Genomic DNA, 20,120 nt, shown 5'->3' on the forward strand with positions numbered 1-20,120 from the left:
GTTCATATTCCATCTCACAATGATGGTCACCTAGAAGGCCCACCCTGAAGACACTAAGAATCTGTTTTAGGTCTCAACAATCATTTTGCCTCAGGTGATTCTTTAAATGCAAGGATATGTAATCAATGTCTAAGGACAAGGGACATGAGTAGCATTAGAAATGCATTCAGATGACTTAAAGCATCTTTCAAAATGGAAATGTAGGGTGGGATCTACATTTGTTGTGGATGTTGAAGACAAAGTTTATAGGGATATGGTGGTACAGTGGTACAGGGCTTGCCCAGTATGATACAGAGCCTTGGGTTGCATTCCTACCATTTCATAAGACAGGACATTATGGTACATGCCTGTATCATTAGGATGGAGAGGCATAAGAATCAGAAGTTCAATGTTCTCAGCTGTACAGTAAATTCAAGGTGTGCTTGAGCTACATGTAACACCATCTTTAAAAAGGGCGTATGAAATGTCAGTCAGCTTAAAGCTTTATGTGTAATTACTGAAACCCAATTGAAGAGCTGGGAAGATGGCTTGGTTGGTAGAATGCCCGCAAGGACACCGTGAGGACATGGTAAAAGCCATTGTGTGATCCTAGTGCTGAGGTTGAGAAAGGGGATGAGGAGGGGCAGGTGGATTCTTAGATGGGATGGGGAGGGGCATGGGGACAGGTGGATTCCTGGAGCTCACAGGCCATCCAGTCTAGCCACTAGGTGCAATGGATGTTCTGTGAGAGACTGTCTTACAAATTAAAGAGGAAGGTAATAGGAAAAAAAAACACATTGAGCTCTGGTTTCTACACACTCATACATGCATGCACACACACACACACACCCTCCCACACACCCCACCACCATAACCAAGTACAACAACAACAACAACAAAAACTTCCATCAGCAAAAATTCCCAACTATAGCAATGGTTTAGAGTTTAGCTAGTGAGATATTTTTGGATATGTATTTCCACCAGCATTGTTGAGGGTTGCTAGCAAACAGTGATAACCCAAAGGTGCACTGCTTTAATTTGGCATATTGTCTTCTCTATAAGTTATCCATTATTGCCTTCACTCGGGGAAAGTTGTTCCTACTCTCTGGACCTTCTGGAGGCTGCTGGGCTCCAGAAATCTCAACTAAGTCCTTTTCAATTGTGCTAGTGTGTCCACCCTGAAAAGGTGAAAAGCTAAGTCTTGGACAAACAATCTGTATGCATACCAGCAAAGGATATTATTCTATGTGGCCACAGAATTACAAAAATGCCTAGACTTATAGAGTCCTTAGATGCCCTTTAGGTGAAGTCCTCATGCTCAAGATGAAAATAATACAAGATGCTCTGAAAGGTTTTGAATACATTATACAAAAATCACTCAATTGATCATTAGCAAAATACTAAACTAGAGCTCAGGTCCCCCTACCCCACTCCACCATGTTAATTTCTTTTTTTCTTTTCTTTTTTTTGGGGGGGGGGCGGGGTTTGAAACAGGGCTTCTCTGTGTAGATTTGGAGCCTATCCTGGCACTTTCTCTGGAGACCAGGCTGGCCTCGAACTCACAGAGATCCGCCTGCCTCTGCCTCCCGAGTGCTGGGATTAAAGGCGTGCGACATCAATGCTTGGCCCACCACATTAATTTCATTGCAAGGAGATTGACATGTTGTATATATTTTAAATAAGTGACTACCAACCCTGGTCAGTAGAGGGATCTGCTTGTATCAAATGGGGGAAATGTGATGTCAGGAGAAAAACATTGACAAAGCTCTTCCCAGTATGTTTCCGTGTATGCTGTTCCGAGTTTTGTAACCAGAGCTATTTAGCCTCCACTCTAAGCTCAGCCTTGCCCAGACCCTGGAGTCAATTTGCCCTTGGAGCTTTCAGCTCAGAGTCCACACCCAGTCCTGTCAAATTCCTTTCGGTCTGTATACCTTTGCTCCCTCCCTATAACTTAGCATTCTTTTCTGTGGCCTCAGAGCCAGTCATGGTTAGATTCCTAGACCTGAGTCACCTGGAGTCTCGTCTTATTTTCCTTCTTTCCTCTACTCAATTCCAACAGGCACATGTCCCGAAGACCCAAGGGGTAGAGTTGTGTCCCTGAGCTCTGTGCTCCAAGGCAGAGTTTCCCAGTACCTGCCATTTGCCCAGCCCTGCCCACCCTGCACATCCGATTTACACATCCCTGACTCTAGTGATGGGCTGGACACAATGGCTCTCATGTGCAGGCTCATTTTCATAGTTCATCTTGATTGTCTATTCAGCTTATGTCAGTAAGGATTAGAGTCAGCTAGAAGACAAATCTCTTGGTATGTTTGTGAGAGTGTTTCCAGAAAGGTTTAACTGAGGATAAAGGTCCTACCCATTGGGTTCAAGTTGCAGACTGAATAAAGAAAGATCAAGTGGAACATAGCATCCATCTCCCCCTGTTTGACTTAATGGCCAACTGCTTTATGCCCCTACCATCATGCCTTCCTGCCATGATGAACTGAATCACTTTAAACCATGACCATGATCAAAACCAAAACCTTCCTTAAGTTTCTTTTGTACTTTGGAACTTCGGGTTCTTTGTCACAGTAGTAAGAAGCATGAGTAATACATTCCCTAAGCTCATATAAGGAGAAGCTATTGGAACCACATTAGATGGGAAGAAATCCATTAATTCAGTACCACCATGCAAGGGACAAGCCTCAACTTTGCATTCTGCCAGAAGTCATAGTACCCTCCTCAAAAGATAGAAAATAAAAGCCTACTGTGCTGATGTCTATGCATTGTATGCCCCCAAAGCATTTTAATTACACTATGCTTATGAGAGTGGCTGAACTTTTAACTGACATTATTTTTTAATTATAAAAATTTCCTTTAAAAGGGGGCTGGAAAGATGATGGCTCAGAGGTTAAGAGCACTGGCTGCTCTTCCAGAAAACCTGAGTTCAGTTCCCAGAAACCACATGGTGGCTCACAATCATCTGTAATGAGATATGGTGCCTTTTTCTGGCCTGCAGACATACATGCAGACAGAACATTGTATACATAACAAAATCTTTAAATTTTTTTTCCTTTAAACAAGGTTTGTATGATGAAAGACTTGTCAAATAAAATGGAAAGTTTCCAATACATTGAAATGTAAATCCATACATCACTGTAAATACAACACCCAATAGTAAAAACCACAACAGCAAATTCACACCATCCCTGTGACAGCCGTGATCTGATTCTCACTTGCTTCCAAGTGGTGGCAAACATGGCCTTCTGGACACAGAGTACACTAGGGCTTTGAAGTCACACTCATCTGACAGGACTGTGGCATTGCTAGTTCAGCCTAAGAAGGAAAGCAGGTACCAGCACATTCACACAGTGTTAGCAAACAAATATCCTTTAAATATCAAAGTGAGAAGTAAGAAAGCAATAGAAGCATCCTATCAGGAAGCCAGCAGGAAGGAAGGACAGCTGTGGAAAGCTTGGGGCTGGGACGAGGTCACCAGCTTCATTTTTTTTCCTTTTTTTTTTTTTTTTTTTTTTTTTGGCTTTCTGGGTAATGGAAGCTGGAGCAGTAAGAGGTGAGGTTCTGGTTCACAGATCACATAACGGGCCCATCCCTGACTCTACTGAATGCCAAGATTTCTCTATTCAGATTCAGACGGGTTTCAGGGATCAGCTTGGCAACATGATATGCCAGTATGCGACCTCCTCACTGTCATGTTTGTCTGAGTGGTAAATCTGTTTGTATGACATGACTGCCCAGCCCTGCACCACTGGCCTCCAGACAATGCCCAGCAGCCTTGACTGATGGTCTTACTTTGGTGTTCTTACTTTAAACCACATCACCACATAACCTTCTATAAATCCCATGGAATTCACACAGTCAGTGCTATCTGACTTCTGTGCTATCAGGTCCTATGTGGCTACATTGCTTGACAGCAGCAGTTTACTCTGGCTATCACCTGTCCAAATACTTGCTACTCTATGTGGGAAATAATTCCATCCTTTTGACCAGATAGACCCCAGTTTCATTAAGTGTATTATTGGGCTAGCTGCCTGAGTATAAAAATGACCCATAATTTAACAGTATGAAGTTAAAGAAAACTAAGGGGCTGCAGGTGTAGCTCAGCAATGGAGCATGTGCTTAGTGGGACTGAATGACACCTAAGCCCCATGTGTGACATACTAAAGGACTATGACTTCTCATATCCACCTGCCCTGTGGTCAATCTCTAGGCTCCTGACAGAATCCACCCTACTGGCCACAACCCACAGGTTCCTTCTGATCTGCCCCCAACTACCCCACTTAGCACTCAGACTTCCCAGGTCCTCTTCCATGGTCTAACACAGTGAGTCTCCCAGACATCCCCCATCCATGCTTTGTCCTGAAACCTATCAGTCCCACAACCAGGGCACCGGCCTAGTCTGGCCTCCCCCACCTGCATTGAAAAGAAACTAAGCTTTGGCCAGGATCATTTTTCCCTATCACCCAACCTACATACCCTCCCATGTTATAGCCAACCTTTCCAACCTGCTAAACTTACCCCCACACTCCAGACTCAGAACAGGAAGCATACCCTAGTCCCCTCTGTCCACTTGACATCATTGCATCCAAGCCATTTCCAGTTTTTAGGTCCAACTCACTCACACTCCCAAACTGCTCTGTCTGTAACAGACTCAGAACAAAAGAAGTTCACATGCCCCCTGATCTCACTGTAAAAAAGTACCTGAAATATGAGGGATCAATCCAGTATCTTCTCTTCCAAAATGTACCAATCCCATAGAAACGTTGCTTAAGCCAGATGAACTCCAGGACCCAGGCATTAAAAGAATAACCTTAAACTTAGAAGACACCAAGAAACAGCTTAAGGAAATGAAGAAAATTCTTCCTTTCTTTCTTTATATTTATCTATTTATTTTGTTTTTTTCTGTGTAGCTTTGGATCCTATCCTGGCACTCGCTTTGGAGACAAAGCTGGCCTCTAACTCAGAGATCCACCTGCCTCTGCCTCCCAAATGCTGGGATTAAAGGTGTGTGCCACCAACACCCGGCGGCGAGAAAGTTCTTAAAGAGAATAAATGTTTTCTTGGGCATTGCTGAGGCATAAGCATGAAGTTGGTGAAAATGACAAAGACAATCCAGTACTTGAAAATAGAATTCAATAAGGGCATAGAAACATTGAAAGTATTCAAGCTTAAATGAGGATGGAATTGCAAACCCCAATAACTATGATCTCACATGCAAGCCTTACAAGCAGAATGGATCAAGTAGAAGTTAGAATCCCCAGTTTTGAAGATAGAGGACCTAGTCTAAAATAAGCAAGAGATATGAAAAAAATTTAAACTCACAGGGAAAGAAACACATAGAAAATGTGAGACACCATAAAAAAGTCAAATTACAGGTATAGATGAGGGTAAAGAACCCCCAGGTCAATGGCATAGACCAGACCATCAACAAGATGATAGAAGATTCCCCCCAATTCCAGAAAGATACACCCATCCAAGTATAGGAAGCATACAGAGTATGAAATTGACAATGCCAGAAAAGAAAATCCCCAATGGCATGGCATATCATAGCTAAAACACGAAGTATAGCTGGTGGTGGTGGTGGTGCATGTCTTTAATCCTTTAATCCCAGCACTCAGGAAGCAGAGACAGGTAATTCTCCGAGTTTGAGGCCAGCCTGGTCTATAGAGTGAGTTCCAGGACAGCCAGGGCTATTCAGAGAAAACCTGTCTTGGGAGCAACAAAACAAACCAAAACCAAAAACAAACCAAAATCAATCACATGAATAAGATAGTGTACTTAAAGCTACCACAGGAAAATACAAGTCATATTTAAAGAAAAAGCTACCACAATTACAGCTGATTTCTCAATGGAAACTTTCAGAGCCAGAAGAGACCGTAACAATGCATTTTACATCTTAAAAAAGGTTATGACTACCAACATAGACTAATATACCCAGCAATACCTTTTGCCATAATTAAAGGGAAAGGAAAATATTGCACAGCTTAAATGGCCTAAGAAAATTGTCTTCAACAAGCCCAACCTAAATACAAGAAGCATTATTTCAGGTTGCAGAGGAATGAGAATGGCAGAGAGACTCTGGAAAGAAATACAAAGACATAATTATCAAAACACAAAATACCACTGAGAACAGAAGCATGACAAGATGACAATTAACACAAATATTTCAGTAATATCTTTAAATATCTTCAATTCTCCACTTAAAAGACCCTGGGTAACTGAATGGATCAAGAAATGAAATCCATTATCTGTTGTGTCCAAGAAAAGCATCTTGCTTTTAAAGATAGGCACCACTTTAGAGTAAAAAGCTAGGCAAAAGCAGTCCAATCAAATGGGACCAGGAAGAAAGCAGGCATCAATACCCTAATATTTGATGAAATAGACTTCAATTAAAACTACTCAAAAAGAGATAAAGGAAACTTTATTCTAATCAGGGAAACAGTTAACCAAGAAGACATTACTATTCAAAAGAAATACAACCAAATATAGAGGGTCCAATTTCAAAAAACTAAACTACCAGATTTAAAGACACAGATTAACATCGAACCATTAATGGTAATTCATTTCAATACCCTACCTTCTCCAATGGACAGTACCTCTGAACAAAAAATAACCAGAAACATCAGACATAATTGACACCATACATCAAATGGACTTAATAGATGGCTATAGGATATCTACCTGAACACCAAAGAATACATGTTCTACTCAGCAGCACAGGGAAACTTGTCTAAAATGAACCATATCCTGGGATACAAAACCAATCCTTACAAATTAAAAAAGATTAAATTCATGCTTTGTATCCTATCTGATCACAATGCTATAAAACCTAAAATTGACAGTGAACAAACTCATGGAAATTAAACAACTCATTCCTGAATGATGAATGGGTTAAAAAAATCACAAAATAAAAAAATTCCCAGAAGTAAGTTAAAATGAAAACATAATACAATAAAACCTCTGGAACACATTGTAAGCAATCCTATGATGGAAATGTATAGCTCTAAGTGCCTACATTAAAAAAAAAATCAGAAAGGGTACAAATCAACGGCTTAACGATGCAACTCAAAAAGTTGGAAAAAAAAATCAAGAGCAAACAAAAGCCAAGCCCATCTGATGGCAAGAAATAAAATTCAGAGCATAAATCAAGGCAATAGGAACAAAGAAAACAGATTTAAAGAATCAAATTTAGGAGCCCTTTGAGATGATAAACCAAATTGACAGACCTTGACTCAACCAAACAAAAGAAAGGAAGGGATGACCTATATTAACAAAATCAGAAATGAACAGGGAAATTCTGAATATTATGTGGGAATATTTGGATAGCCTATTACTCTGCTAAGCCGAAAAACCTAAAAGAAATGGATGAATTTCTAGATTCAGCCAAATCAAAATTAAACCAAGAAGAAGTCTAAAGAAACAGCAATGAAAAGCCTGTCAGTTAAAAAGTCTAGGGCCACATGGATTCACAGCAGAATTCTACCAGACATTCAATCCCCATTTATTAAAAGAAAAAGAAAAAGAAAAAAAAAATGAAACAAAAGGCACACTCCCAAACTCCTATGAAGCCAGCATCACTTTAATGTTCAAACCAGGTAAATACAACAAGAAAACCACAGGCCAACATCTCCGTGATAAACACAGACTCAAAAATATTCATCAGGCTGGGTGGTGGTGACACACATCTTTAATCCTAGCACTTGGGAGGCAGAGGCAGGCAGATCTCAAGAGTTTGAGACCAGCCTCATTTACAAGAACTAGTTCCAGGACAGCCTCCAAAACCTCGGAGAAACCATGCCAAAAATAAAAAAACATAAAACCAGATACTTGCAAACAGAATGCAGATATCCATCAAAAAGATTTATCCATCTTGACTAAGTTGGCTTTGTCCCTGAAATTCAGGGATGGTTCAACATACACAAGTCAATTAAATGTAATAAGTCACATAAATGGACTTAAAAATCACAAGATCATGAAAATAGATGCAGAAAACACTTTTGACAAAATCCAATATGGCATCATGATAAAAAAAAATCCTAGAATGTAGGGTGAGAGGGAACTCAATACAATAAAAGTAAAATACAAGAAACCCATAGCAAACATAACCCTAAATGGAGAAAAGCTTGATGCAGCCCTACTAAAGTCAGGAACGCTACTTCTTTTTAGTATTATGCTATAAATACTAGTTGGAGCAATAAGGCAAGAGAAGGAAATTAAAGGGATACAAATAGGAACTCAAATTATTCTTATTTGCAGATGACATGATACTACACATCAGAGATGACAAAATCCTCCCAGAAACTCCTAGAAATAATAAACAAATTCAGAAACATGGCAGGATACAGAATCAACTTGAATCAATAATCTTTCTATACGCCACCAACAAACATACAGAGATCTTACAAAAACTCCTCAAAGGGGGGGGGGACATCTAGGAATAACCTAACAAGGAAGTGAAGGACTTCTACAATGAAAACTTTAAACCTCTGAATAAAGAGATACAGAAAGACACTAGAAAATAGACATCCCATGCTCATGGATTGGTAAAATTAGCATTGTGAAAACAGTCATTTTACCAAAAGCTATTTACAGATGTACTGGCTAGTTTTGTGTGTCAACTTGATGCAAGCTAGAGTCAGAGAGGAAGGAGCCTCAGTTGTAGAAATGCCTCTAGGAAGATCAGCTATAGGAATTTTCTCAATTAGAGATTAATGAGGAGGGCTCCACCCATGGTGAGTGGTGTCATCCATGGGCTGGTGGTCCTGGTTCTATAAGAAAACAGGCTGATGGGGCCTCTTGTAGTAGAGATCAGTACTTATCCCTAGCATAGGAATGGACTTTGGGATCTCATTTCACATAGAAGGATACTCCCCATCAGCCTAGACACACGGGGAAGGGCCTAAGCCCTATCCCAAAGGATATGACAGACTCTGAAGACCCTCCCCCATGGAAGGCCTCACTCTCCCTGGGGCGCAGAAATGTTATTGGATAGGTAGGGTGTTAGTGGGGGTCAGGGGAGGAGGAGAGGGAGAGGGAACAGGGGGGGGATTGACATGTAAAACAATCTTGTTTCTAATTTAAATAAAAAATACAAAAGAAAGCAGGCTGATGAGGCTGGAGAGGTGGCTCAGTGGTTAAGAGAGGCTGCTCTGCTAGAGGATCTGAGTTCAATTCCCATCACCCACATGGCAGCTCAAAACTATTTATAACTCCAGTTCCAGGGCATTAAAATCCTCACACAGACATGTGTGCAGGCAAAACAGGCAAAATGCACATAAATAAATTTAAAAAGTGATTTAAGCCAGACCCTTCCTGCCTCCGAATCCTTTAGAGGGACCTGGAGGCAGTCCAAAGCAGCCAGCATCAGCCTCCATTACTGCCTACCACCTCCACCCTCCAGGAAAGGGATCAAGCAAGTGTAAAGCAAGCAAGTGAGCAAAGAGGAGAGGATAGACCCTTGAACCCATACCCATCAGAAGAGGGAGAGACCCCATCCATACACACTGGAAGAAGAGATGGGAAGACGACAATGTAAGAACACATCCAACAACAGAAAGACTTAGAGAACACAACCAGAGTCTAGCGACTCTATACCAGCAAGACCTGAACAGATGAAACAGAATGACCTTAAAAACCACTTCATGAAAATGATAGAAGCCCTCAAAAAGGATATGAGAAAATGCCTTAAAGAATTGGAAGAAAAAAAAAACAAAAATAGGGGAAAAGACAAACCAAAAAATGCAAGAAATCAACAAACCAAGGAAAAACAGATGGAAGTAACAATTCAAACAGTTCAAGACCTGAAAACTGAAATAGAGACACACTGAGGGAATGCTGCAAATAGAAAGGCTAAGAAATGATCAGTAACTACAGATACAAGCATAACCAACATAATACAAGAGATGGAAGAGAGAACCTCAGGCACTGAAGATAAACTAGAGGAAAATGGATTCATCAACCAAAGAAAACCTTAAATCCAACAAATCCTTAACACAAAATATCCAGGAAATATAGGATACCATGCAAAGACCAAACCTAAGAATAACAGGTATAGAAGGTGAAGAAGCCAAGCTCAAACAAAATCATAGAAAACTTTTCCAACCTGAAGAAGGACATGCCTATGAAAGTGCAAGAAGCTTACCGAATACAAAAAAAAAAAAAAAAAGAAAAGAAAAAGAAAACCAAACTTACAGAAGAAAGAATATTAAGAGCAGTCGAGGAAAAAGGCCAAGTAACATATAAAGGCAAACCTATCAGAATTATACCCAACTTCTCCATGGAAACCCTGAAAGCCAGAAGGTTCTGGATAGATGTTCTACAAACACTAAGAGACCATGGCTGACAGCCCAGACTACTATACCCAACAAAACTCTCAATCACAATAGATGGAGGACACAAGATATTCCATGACAAAACCAGATTTACACAATACATATCCATAAATCCAGGCCGACAGAAAGTTCTGGAAGGAAAACTCCAACCCAAGGAAGTCAATCAACCACACTCAGAAAAACATCGGCAATAGAGAGTCTCACTTTACCAAAAGCCAGAAATGGGGGAAAAAAACTCACACACAATACCACCACCAAAAACAAATCCAAAACAGGAAATGACAATCAATGGTCATTAATATCCCTCAATATCAATGGTCTTAACTCACCTATAAAAAGATACAGGCTAACAGAATGGATATAAGTACAGAATTCATCCTTCTGCTGCATACAAGACACACACCTCACCTTCAAAGATAGGATACAGGGGGTTATTTCACCTATCAGATCACCATGGTTTAAAGTTAGAATTCAGCAACACAAATTGCGGAAACCTTACAAACCCATGGAAATTGAACAATGCATAATTGCACCATTCCTGGGTCAAGGAAGAAATGAAAAAATAAATTAGAGACTTCCTAGAATTCAACAGGAATGAAGACACAACATACCCAAACTTATGGGACACTTTGAAAGCAGTGTTAAGAGGAAAGTTCATAGCACTAGATCCCACATGAAGAAACTGGAAAACAGTCACACTAGAGAATTAGCAGTGCAACTGAAAGCTCTAGAACAAAAAGAAGCAAACTCACCGGGGAGGAGTAGACACCAGGAAATAAATTGAGGGCTGAAATCAATAAATTAGAAACAAAAAAAATAATTCAAAGAATCAATGAAACAAAGAGTTGGTTTTCGAGAAAAATCAGTAAGATAGACAAACTTCTATCCAAACTAACCAAAACTTCTATCCAAACTAACCAAAAGATAGAGAGCATGCTAATTTACTAAATCAGAAGTGAAAAGGGGAATATAACAATGAACACCGAGGAAATACAGAGAATCATCAGGTCATACTTTGAAAACCTGTACTCCACAAAATTCAAAATCTTAAAGGGAATGGACAAATTTCTGGATAGATATCACTTACTAAAATTAAATCAAGAACAGATAAGTAATTTAAATAGAGCTATAACCCCCAATGAAATAGAAGCAGTCATAAAAAGTCTCCCAACCAAAAATGCCCAGAGTCAGATGGTTTCGTACAGAATTCTACCAGAATTTCAAAGAAAAGATAATGCCAGTACTCCTCAAAATATTCTACACAATAGAAGCAGAAGAGTCATTGCCAAACTCTTTTTTTACCAGGCTACAATTACCTTGGTACCCAAGCCACACAAAGACACAACTAAGAAAGAACTACAGATCAATATCCTCATGAACATAGATGCAAAATACTCGATAAAATACTGGCAAATTGAATCTAAGAACACATCAGAGAAATCATCTACCATGATCAAGTAGGCTTCATCCCAGGGATGAAGGGATGATTCAACATAAGAAAAAATCAATGTAATCCATCATATAAACACATTGCAAAAGACTAACCACAAAAATCATCTCACTAGATGCTGAAAAGGCCTTTGACAAAATTTAACACCCCTTCATGATAAAGGTCCTGGAGAGATCAGGGATAACAGGAACATACATGAACATAGTAAAAGCAATATACAGTAAACCAACAGCCAACATCAAACTAAATGGAGAGAAACTCAATGCAATTCCTCTAAAATCAGGAACAACACAAGGCTGTTCACTCTCTCCATATCTCTTTAATATTGTACTTGAAGTTCTAGCTAGAGCAATAAGACTATAAAGGGAGATCAAGGGGATACAAATTGGAAAAGAAGAAGTAAAACTTTCACTATTTGCAGATGGTATGATAGTTTATATAAGTGACCCCCAAAACTCTACCAGGGAACTCCTACAGCTGATAAACACCTTCAGCAAAATGGCAGGATACAAGATTAACAACAACAACAAAAAAACAGTATCTCTGAGAAAGAAATAAATGGGCTGAGAAAGAAATCAGAGAAACACACCCTTTACAATAGCCACAAACAAAATATCTTGGGGTAACACTAACCCAGCAAGTGAAAGACCTGTATAGCAAGAACTTTGAGTCTTTAAAGAAAGAAGTTAAAGAAGATACCAGAAAATGGAAAGATTCCCCCATGCTCTTGAATAGGTAGGATCAACATAGTAAAAATGGCAATCTTGCCAAAAGCAATCTACAGATTCAGTGCAATCCCCATGAAATTACTGGAACAATTCTTCAGACTTTGAAAGAACAATAATCAACTTTATATGGAAAAACAAAAGATCCAGGATAGCCAAAAACAACCCTGTACAATAAAGGAACTTCTGGAGGCATCACCATTCCAGACTTCAAGCTCTATTATAGAGCTATAGTCCTGAAAACAGCGTGGTATTGGCACAAAAATAGACAGTTAGACCAATGGAATCGAAAATCCCGATATTAACCCACACACCTACAAACACCTGATTTTTGAAAAGAAGCCAAAACTATACAATGGAAAAAGGAAAGTGTCTTCAACAAATGGTGCTGGCATAACTGGATGCTGGCGTATAGAAGACTGCAGATAGATCCATATCTATCGACATGCACAAAACTTAAATCCAAATGGATCAAAGACCTCAACATAAATCCAGAGGCAAAGGACACAGTCAACAAGATAAAATGGCAGCCCACAGATTGGGAAAAGATATTCACCAACCCCACATCTGACAAAGGGCTGATCTCCAAAATTTACAAGGAACAAGAAGCTAGTCTCCAAAACACCAAATAATCCAATTAAGAAGTGGGGTACAGAACTAAATAGAGAATTCTTAATAGAGGAATCTAAAATGGCTGAAAGACACTTAAAAAGTGCTCAATATTCTTAGCCATCAGGGAAATGCAAATCAAAACAACTCTGAGATACCATCTTACTCCTGTCAGAATGGCTAAAATAAAAAACACCAAATGACAGTTTATGCTGGGGAGGATATGGAGAAAGGAGAACATTCCTTCACTGCTGATGGGAGTGCCAACTCGTACAGCCACTTTGGAAATCAATATGGCGGTTCCTCAGGAAAACAGGAATCAGTCTACCACAAGATCCAGCAATTCCGCTCTTAGCTACATACACAAAAGAAGCACATTCATACAACAAAGACATTTGTTCAACTATGTTCATAGCAGCGTTATTTGTAATAGCCAGAACCTGGAAACAACCTAGATGCCCCTCAACTGAAGAATGGATAGAGAATGTACACAGTGGAGTACTACTCAGTGGAAAAAAAATGGAATCTTGAAATTCACAGGCAAATGGAGGGCACTAGAAAAAACCATCCTTAGTGAGGTAACCCATTCACAAAAAGACAAACCTGGTATGTAGTCACTCATATATGGATTTTAGACATGGAGCAGGGAATGGCCAGCCTACAATCCACACTATCAGAGAGGCTGGGAAACAGGGAGTACCCTAAGAGAGACATGCATGGTACACTGGAGAAGGGGAAGGGGACAGGGTCTCCTGAGAGAACTGGGAGCATGGGAGGCAGGGAGAGAGCTGGGAGAAAAAGGGGGAGAAGAGGAGGGAGGAGGAAATGGGGGAGCAGAGATTGAGTCTGGGGAAGAGTAGAGGAGAGCAGGATGAGAGATATAATAGAGGGGGCTATTATAGATCTGAGGGGAGATCTGGCACTAGGGAGATTTCCAGAGATCTACAAGGATGACATCAACTGGCAATCTAAGCAATAGTGGAGAGGCTACCTTAAATGCCCTCCTCTAATAAAGAGATGGATGACTACCTTAAATGCCCTTATATGACATCCTAGAGCCTTCACCCGGGGGCTGATGGAAGCAGAGGCAGATACCCACAGCTAAACAATGAACTGAACTCCTGGAACCCAGTTGTAAAGGAGGAGGAATGAAGAGCAAAGGGGTCAAGACCGAGCTGCTGAAACTCACAGAAACGGCTGACCTGAACAAGGTGTGCTCATGAGCCCCAGACTGATGGCTGGGGGGTCAGCATGAGACTGATCAAGGCCCCCTGAAAGTGGGTGTCAGTGAGGAGGCCTCAACAATCTATGGGGCCTCTGGCAGTGGGTCAGTATTTATCCCTGGTGTACGAATGGACTTTTGGAGCCCATTTCACCTGGAGGGATGCTTTCTCAGCCTGGACACATGGGGGAGGGCCTACTCCCTGCCCTGGATGATATGACAGACTTTGGGGAATCCCCCATGGAGGGTCTCACCCTCCCTGGGAAGCGGAGGGGGGATGGGGTGGGGAGTTGGTGGGGGACAGCAGGAGGGGATGGAGAGGGAGCTGGGATTGACATGTGAAGCAGGCTTGTTTCTAATTAAATTTTAAAAAAGGGGAAAAAGAAAAAAATTCATAAAAAACCCCAAAAACCTGCATTTAAGAGAGCAGCCTGAGGGACTGGAGAGATGGCTCAGGGGTTAAGAGCATTGGCTGCTCTTCCAGAGGACCCGGGTTCAATTCCCAGTACCCACATGGCAGCTCATAACTGCCTGTAACTCCAGTTCTGGGAGAACCAACACCCTTCCACAGGCAGAACAAAACACCACTGCACATTAAAAATAAATAAAAAACTTAAAATAGGAAGAAAGCAGGCTAAGAAATCCATGAGAATCAAGTAAGAAAGCAGGCTGAGCAAGCCAATGGAAGCAAGGCTTGCTCCATTGCCTCTGTATCAGCTCCTCTCTCTAGGATCCTGCCCTGATTGTGTTCCTGGCCTGACTTCCTTTGCTAATGAACAGCAATATGGAAGTATAAAGGGAATAAACCCTTTCCTCCCCCAACTTGCTTTTTGGTCATGATGTTTCATCAGCAGCAATAGAAACCCTAACTAAGACAGATTCAATGCAATCTCAAACCAAATTCCCATCTCAGTTTTCAGAGAAAGAGAAAAAGATGTCCTAAACTTCATATGGAACTACAAGAAACACCAGATAGCCATTAAAATCCTGAGCAAAAGAACAACACTGATGGGATTACAATTCCAGATCTTAAGACATATTACAGAGGCATACTAACAAAAGCAGTATGGTACAGTCATAAAAACAGACATATAAACCAATGGAGCAAAATGAAGTATCCAGACATGAACAGAGATAACCTTTGCTACTTAATGTTTGACAAAGACACCAAAAATATGCTGGAAAAAAACAAAGCATCTTCTTAGACAGTATTGGGAAAAACTGGATGTCCACATTGAACACATAACACCTTACACAAAAATTAACTTCAAATTGACCTAACACCTAAAGTGGAATCTGAAACACTGAGTCTGCTAGAAGAAAACATGGGTAATAATCTAAGTGATAATGGTGTAGGAGAGGACTTTCTGAAAAAAAAAATAGGCCATGAATTTGAAAGAAAGCAAGAAGAGATAAATGGGAGGTTTGGGAGTGAGGAAAGGGAAAGGAGAAATGTAAATATATTATCTCAAAGAAGAAAAACAGCCTGACTTCTGATGAACTATGTAAATTAGTTGTATTCCAAATGTCTTAAAGATGTAAGAATTTATATTGTAAGTAAGAAAAGTTGGATTCATTACCATTGCATTTGGGAATATATTGTATAGAGCAATAGGTGCTAAAATTTTCAGACCATGAATTATTGTTGACTTCTGATCTCTGTTTGGCATTTATTACTTTACCAGCCCTGGGAAAGTCACTCACCTATGTCTTTTCTTCCTTATGTGTAGTTTGAGAATGATGGTGATAACCATTCATGGACTTAAAAATACTTGTTTTTATTCTATGTGCACAAGTGATTTGCCTGCATCTATCTAAATGTATAGCCAGCCCCCATCTCAAGGATTTTTGTGGTAATTGGGTTAACATCTTTTCAGTGCTGAAAACAGTGTACGATTCCCCATTAAGTGTCCACTAAGTGCTTCTCATTATGTGGCTGCCACATGCACTCTGTATGAACTGGTGGTGGAGGCTAAGCAGTCTATTTATTTACTTACTCTTCTGTCATACAATACATCCCAACTGCAGTTTCTCTTCCACTGCTCCCAGGCTGGCCCCATCCCAACCTCCTCTCTCCCCCAGATTCAGTGATACCCCTACTCCCAGGGTTAGGAATCCCACAAAAATACCATGCTAACAATCATCACACACACACACACACACACACACACACACACACACACACACACACACACACACACACACACACACACAGGACCTAGTAGATCCATATAGGTTCCATGATTGCCGCTTCAGTCTCTGTGAGCCCCTATGAGCCCTAAAGCAATCTATTCTTATTAATTCCCAAATGCCATTTAGCTGAACCCCAGACACCAAGAAGATAGGAAACAGATCCTATGCCTCAAAGTCCAGAGCTTTCTCTGGCCCACACCATTGCCTCTCCTTTCACTTAGAGATTGACATAGTTGATGGCATCTTCAAAACCTCTATTCCCATTGCCTTGACCCAGGGCATTGCCTTGCCTTGGGTCTCCTCCTCCTCTTCTCATCCTGACCCGAGTCCCAGGGCTTAGCCATGCATGCTCCGAGGCTCTAGTCAGATTTGTGTGTTGAAAGCTGCCCCACTCTTACCCTGCCCTTGCCTCCAAATTCCTGCTCTGAATATTCTGTTTACCACTTGTCCCCATCATTTGGAAGACTAGCAGGCATCTCAAATGTAATGCTCCCAAACCGAACACTTTATGCCACTCAGACCTGCTTCTCCAGAGTTCCCTTTATCCACAGGTAGGCACTTACTTCCTCCACCTGGTTGCTCAAGGCAAATAACTCAATCTCACTTCATCCCACTCGTCTTCACCAAGGTCACATTTATTCCATCAGCAAATACTTTTAGTTTTGTCTTCACATGAGACACTGAAGACAGTCTCTTTCCCTCCATCTACTGCTACCACTCCTGACCAACCCACTTCACCTAGACTATTCACATCTCCCCGGGTAGGTGCTTTGCTTCCAGTCTGGTGCCTCTAACTTTAAAAATGTAGGTGAGACCATGGGCTCTTCTCAGAGCGACTCAGTGATCTTTACCAAAATAGCAAGCATTGTCCTCCCATGCTCTATAAGGGGTTGCCTTCCCCTGTGTGTCTCATTTTAGGGTGCTTTAGCCACCCTAAGTACTAGAAAAAGTTCTTGGGGTGGCCTTAGCTCTTGTTTGTGACACCTGTAGGTCTTGCCTCTTGATCTCAGGCAGGCTTTTTGCTCTTTATCCAACACACACCCTCAACCCCCTCTCATGTCCCACCCTGGAATACTTGAAGAGTGTCCCTCAAGGAGATACATTGAAGTCCTAAGCTAGGTACCTGTAAATAATTGTCTTTACAGATGCAATCCTGTTGAGATTAGGACAGATGTCCTCAGAAGAGCCCCATAGAGAGAGGAAAATGCTATGTAGTGAGACACACAGAAGACAGACAGGCATGTGACTGCAAAAGCAGAAACTGGAGTCATGCCACTTTAACTCAAGGGTCTTTGTTAGGGTTTTGATTGCGATGATGAAACACCATGGTTAAAAGCAATTTGGGGAGGAATGGTCTTTTGGAAGCATTTTCTCAATTGAGATTCCCTCCTCTTAGATGACACTAGCTTGTGTCAAGTTGACATAAAAACTAGCCAGGAAAATTGACCCCTTGTCAAGTTGACACACCAATACAACACTAACAATAAATTACCATTCCACTTTTGCTCATCCTCAAGATTTCATATTAATAATCATCACAATATGAAACATATAAGGAGGTCTCGACACTCTATGGAGCCTCGGGTAGTAGATCCCTGGTGTATGGACTTTGGGAGCCTATTTCACATGGAGGAATGCTCTCTCAGCCTGGACACATGGGAGAGGGTCTAGGCCCTGCCCTGGGTGACATGACAGACTTTGGGGATTCCCCCAAGGAAGGCCTTACCCTCCCTGTAGAGACATGTGAAGCAGGCTTGTTTCTAATTTGAACTAATAAATTTTAAAAAATCTCCCACAAAAACATATTATAAATTTAAAGGTTCCATAGCCTTTACAAATTCAAACACTTTAAAAGTTCAGTCTCTCTCTCTCTCTTGCTACCTCTCCCTCTTTAAATATAAATCTCTGTAAAACTCTCAAATCTCTTTAAAAGTCCCAAGTCTCTCAACAGAAGTTTCCTATAAAATCAAAAATAAGTTAAATGATTTCTTACTTCAAGAGGGAAGAACCAGGGCAGAGTCACAATCGGAACAAAGCCAAACCAAACCTCAACAGTGTAAATAAATCAGTGTCCAATGTCTGAGATTCACTATCTCCTAGGCTCCTCCAAAGGGCTTTCCACAGCACACAGACTACTGGGCTCAGGCCCACATTTCATGGCTGCTGCTATTCTTGGTGGTCCTCCCATGATAGTGGCATCTCCTGCTGCAACTGGGCTGCACTTTCTCCAGTAGCCTGTCCTGTGCTCTCTTCATGGACACTGGTACCGCCCCATAGTGCCAAGCCTCAGTTGCTTTCCATGACTCCTTTGTGCCTTCAGAATAGGTACTACCTAGGTGACTCCTGAACTAACAAGTTCAGCTACCTTGGCTGCACCTGGGACTTAGCGATGACACCAATGATGTTGGTATCTTTTTAATCATCACTAATTTCTCAGCTCCAGCTGACCAGCATCCATTGTGCTAATAAAGGAACAGTTTTACCTTAGAGATGCTGGTCTTTTATAAAGCACAGCTGATTCTTCAGCCCCAGCTGACCAGAACCACAGATTCTTCATTCAAAATAGCAAATGGCCCTGATGGTTTTTAAACTTCCCGTTGAACTTTGTAGGCTAGGCCTCCATCATCTGCACTGCTCCCAGCATTGTCACCTAAGATCCAACAGAACAGCCCACTGAACTCTTTGAGTGGCTTCTTTAGCCCAAAGTTCTAAAGTCCTTCCATTCCCCCTGCCCCAAACCCAAACACAACATGGTCATGTCTGTCTCAGCAATACCTAAAATCCTGGCACCAGTTTTGGTCTTGGTTAGTGTTTCTACTGCTGTGAGGAAACACTGTGACCAAAAGCACTTCAGTAAGGAAAGGTGTACTTCACTCACACTTTCAGGTAACAGTTCATCACTGAAGGAGACAGAGCAGGAACTCAAGAATGGCAGGAACCTGGAGACAAAAGCTGATGCACAGGTTACGGAGGAGTACTGCTTATTGGCTTGTTCCACCTGCTTTCTTATAGAATCCAGGACCAATAGGCCAGGAGTGACCACACCCACAATGAGCTAAGCCCTCCCACATCAATCAGTAATTTAGAAAATGCCCTCAGCTGGATCTTATGGAGGTATTTTCTCAATTGAAGTTCCCTCCTCTTAGATGACACTAGCTTGTGTCATAAAAAAAAAAAAAAAAAAAAAAAAAAAAAACACTAGACAGGACACCAAGGAATGCCAAGGATTGTGGGACACTTCCAAAAAACAGCAAGAGTCTCAGAGACAGGAAGAACCCAATGACACCTTGATTAGATGTTTGACTTCCAGAACTGTAAGAGACTAGACATCCATTGGTTAAGCCACCTCATTCCTAGTGTAGGTTGAGTATCCCTAATCTAAAAACAAACAAACAAAAAAAAAAACAAAAAAAACAAAAAAACAAAAAAACAAAACAAAAACAAACAAAAAACAAAACAAAACAAAAACAGCTTTCAAACCCAAAACATTGTGAATATTGACATGATCCCACAAATGGGAAATGCCACACCCGAACTCACGTGACATTTCTCAGTCGGAATGCGGATGGGCAAAAATAACGTCTAAAAATCTCCTTTAGATTATCTGT

At 41.0% G+C, this 20,120-nt stretch overlaps 1 protein-coding gene and 1 pseudogene across 1 annotated transcript in view; both read right to left on the bottom strand.

Annotated features, from left to right (window-relative positions):
* The window catches only part of Pdgfrl (platelet derived growth factor receptor like), a 35,638-nt gene extending 33,428 nt beyond the window's left edge, over positions 1-2,210 (bottom strand). Inside the window, exon 1 of the mRNA XM_035453003.1 lies at positions 2,138-2,210. Within this exon, the coding sequence (XP_035308894.1) occupies positions 2,138-2,210 (73 nt within the window). The remainder of the gene's footprint in view (positions 1-2,137) is intronic.
* Positions 2,211-3,496: 1,286 nt separating this feature from the next.
* LOC103160034 lies at positions 3,497-3,710 on the bottom strand (annotated as a pseudogene).
* Between the last annotated feature and the right edge of the window lie 16,410 nt (positions 3,711-20,120).

This window comes from Cricetulus griseus (assembly GCF_003668045.3).
Source record: "Cricetulus griseus strain 17A/GY chromosome 1 unlocalized genomic scaffold, alternate assembly CriGri-PICRH-1.0 chr1_1, whole genome shotgun sequence".
Lineage (NCBI taxonomy): Eukaryota > Metazoa > Chordata > Mammalia > Rodentia > Cricetidae > Cricetulus > Cricetulus griseus.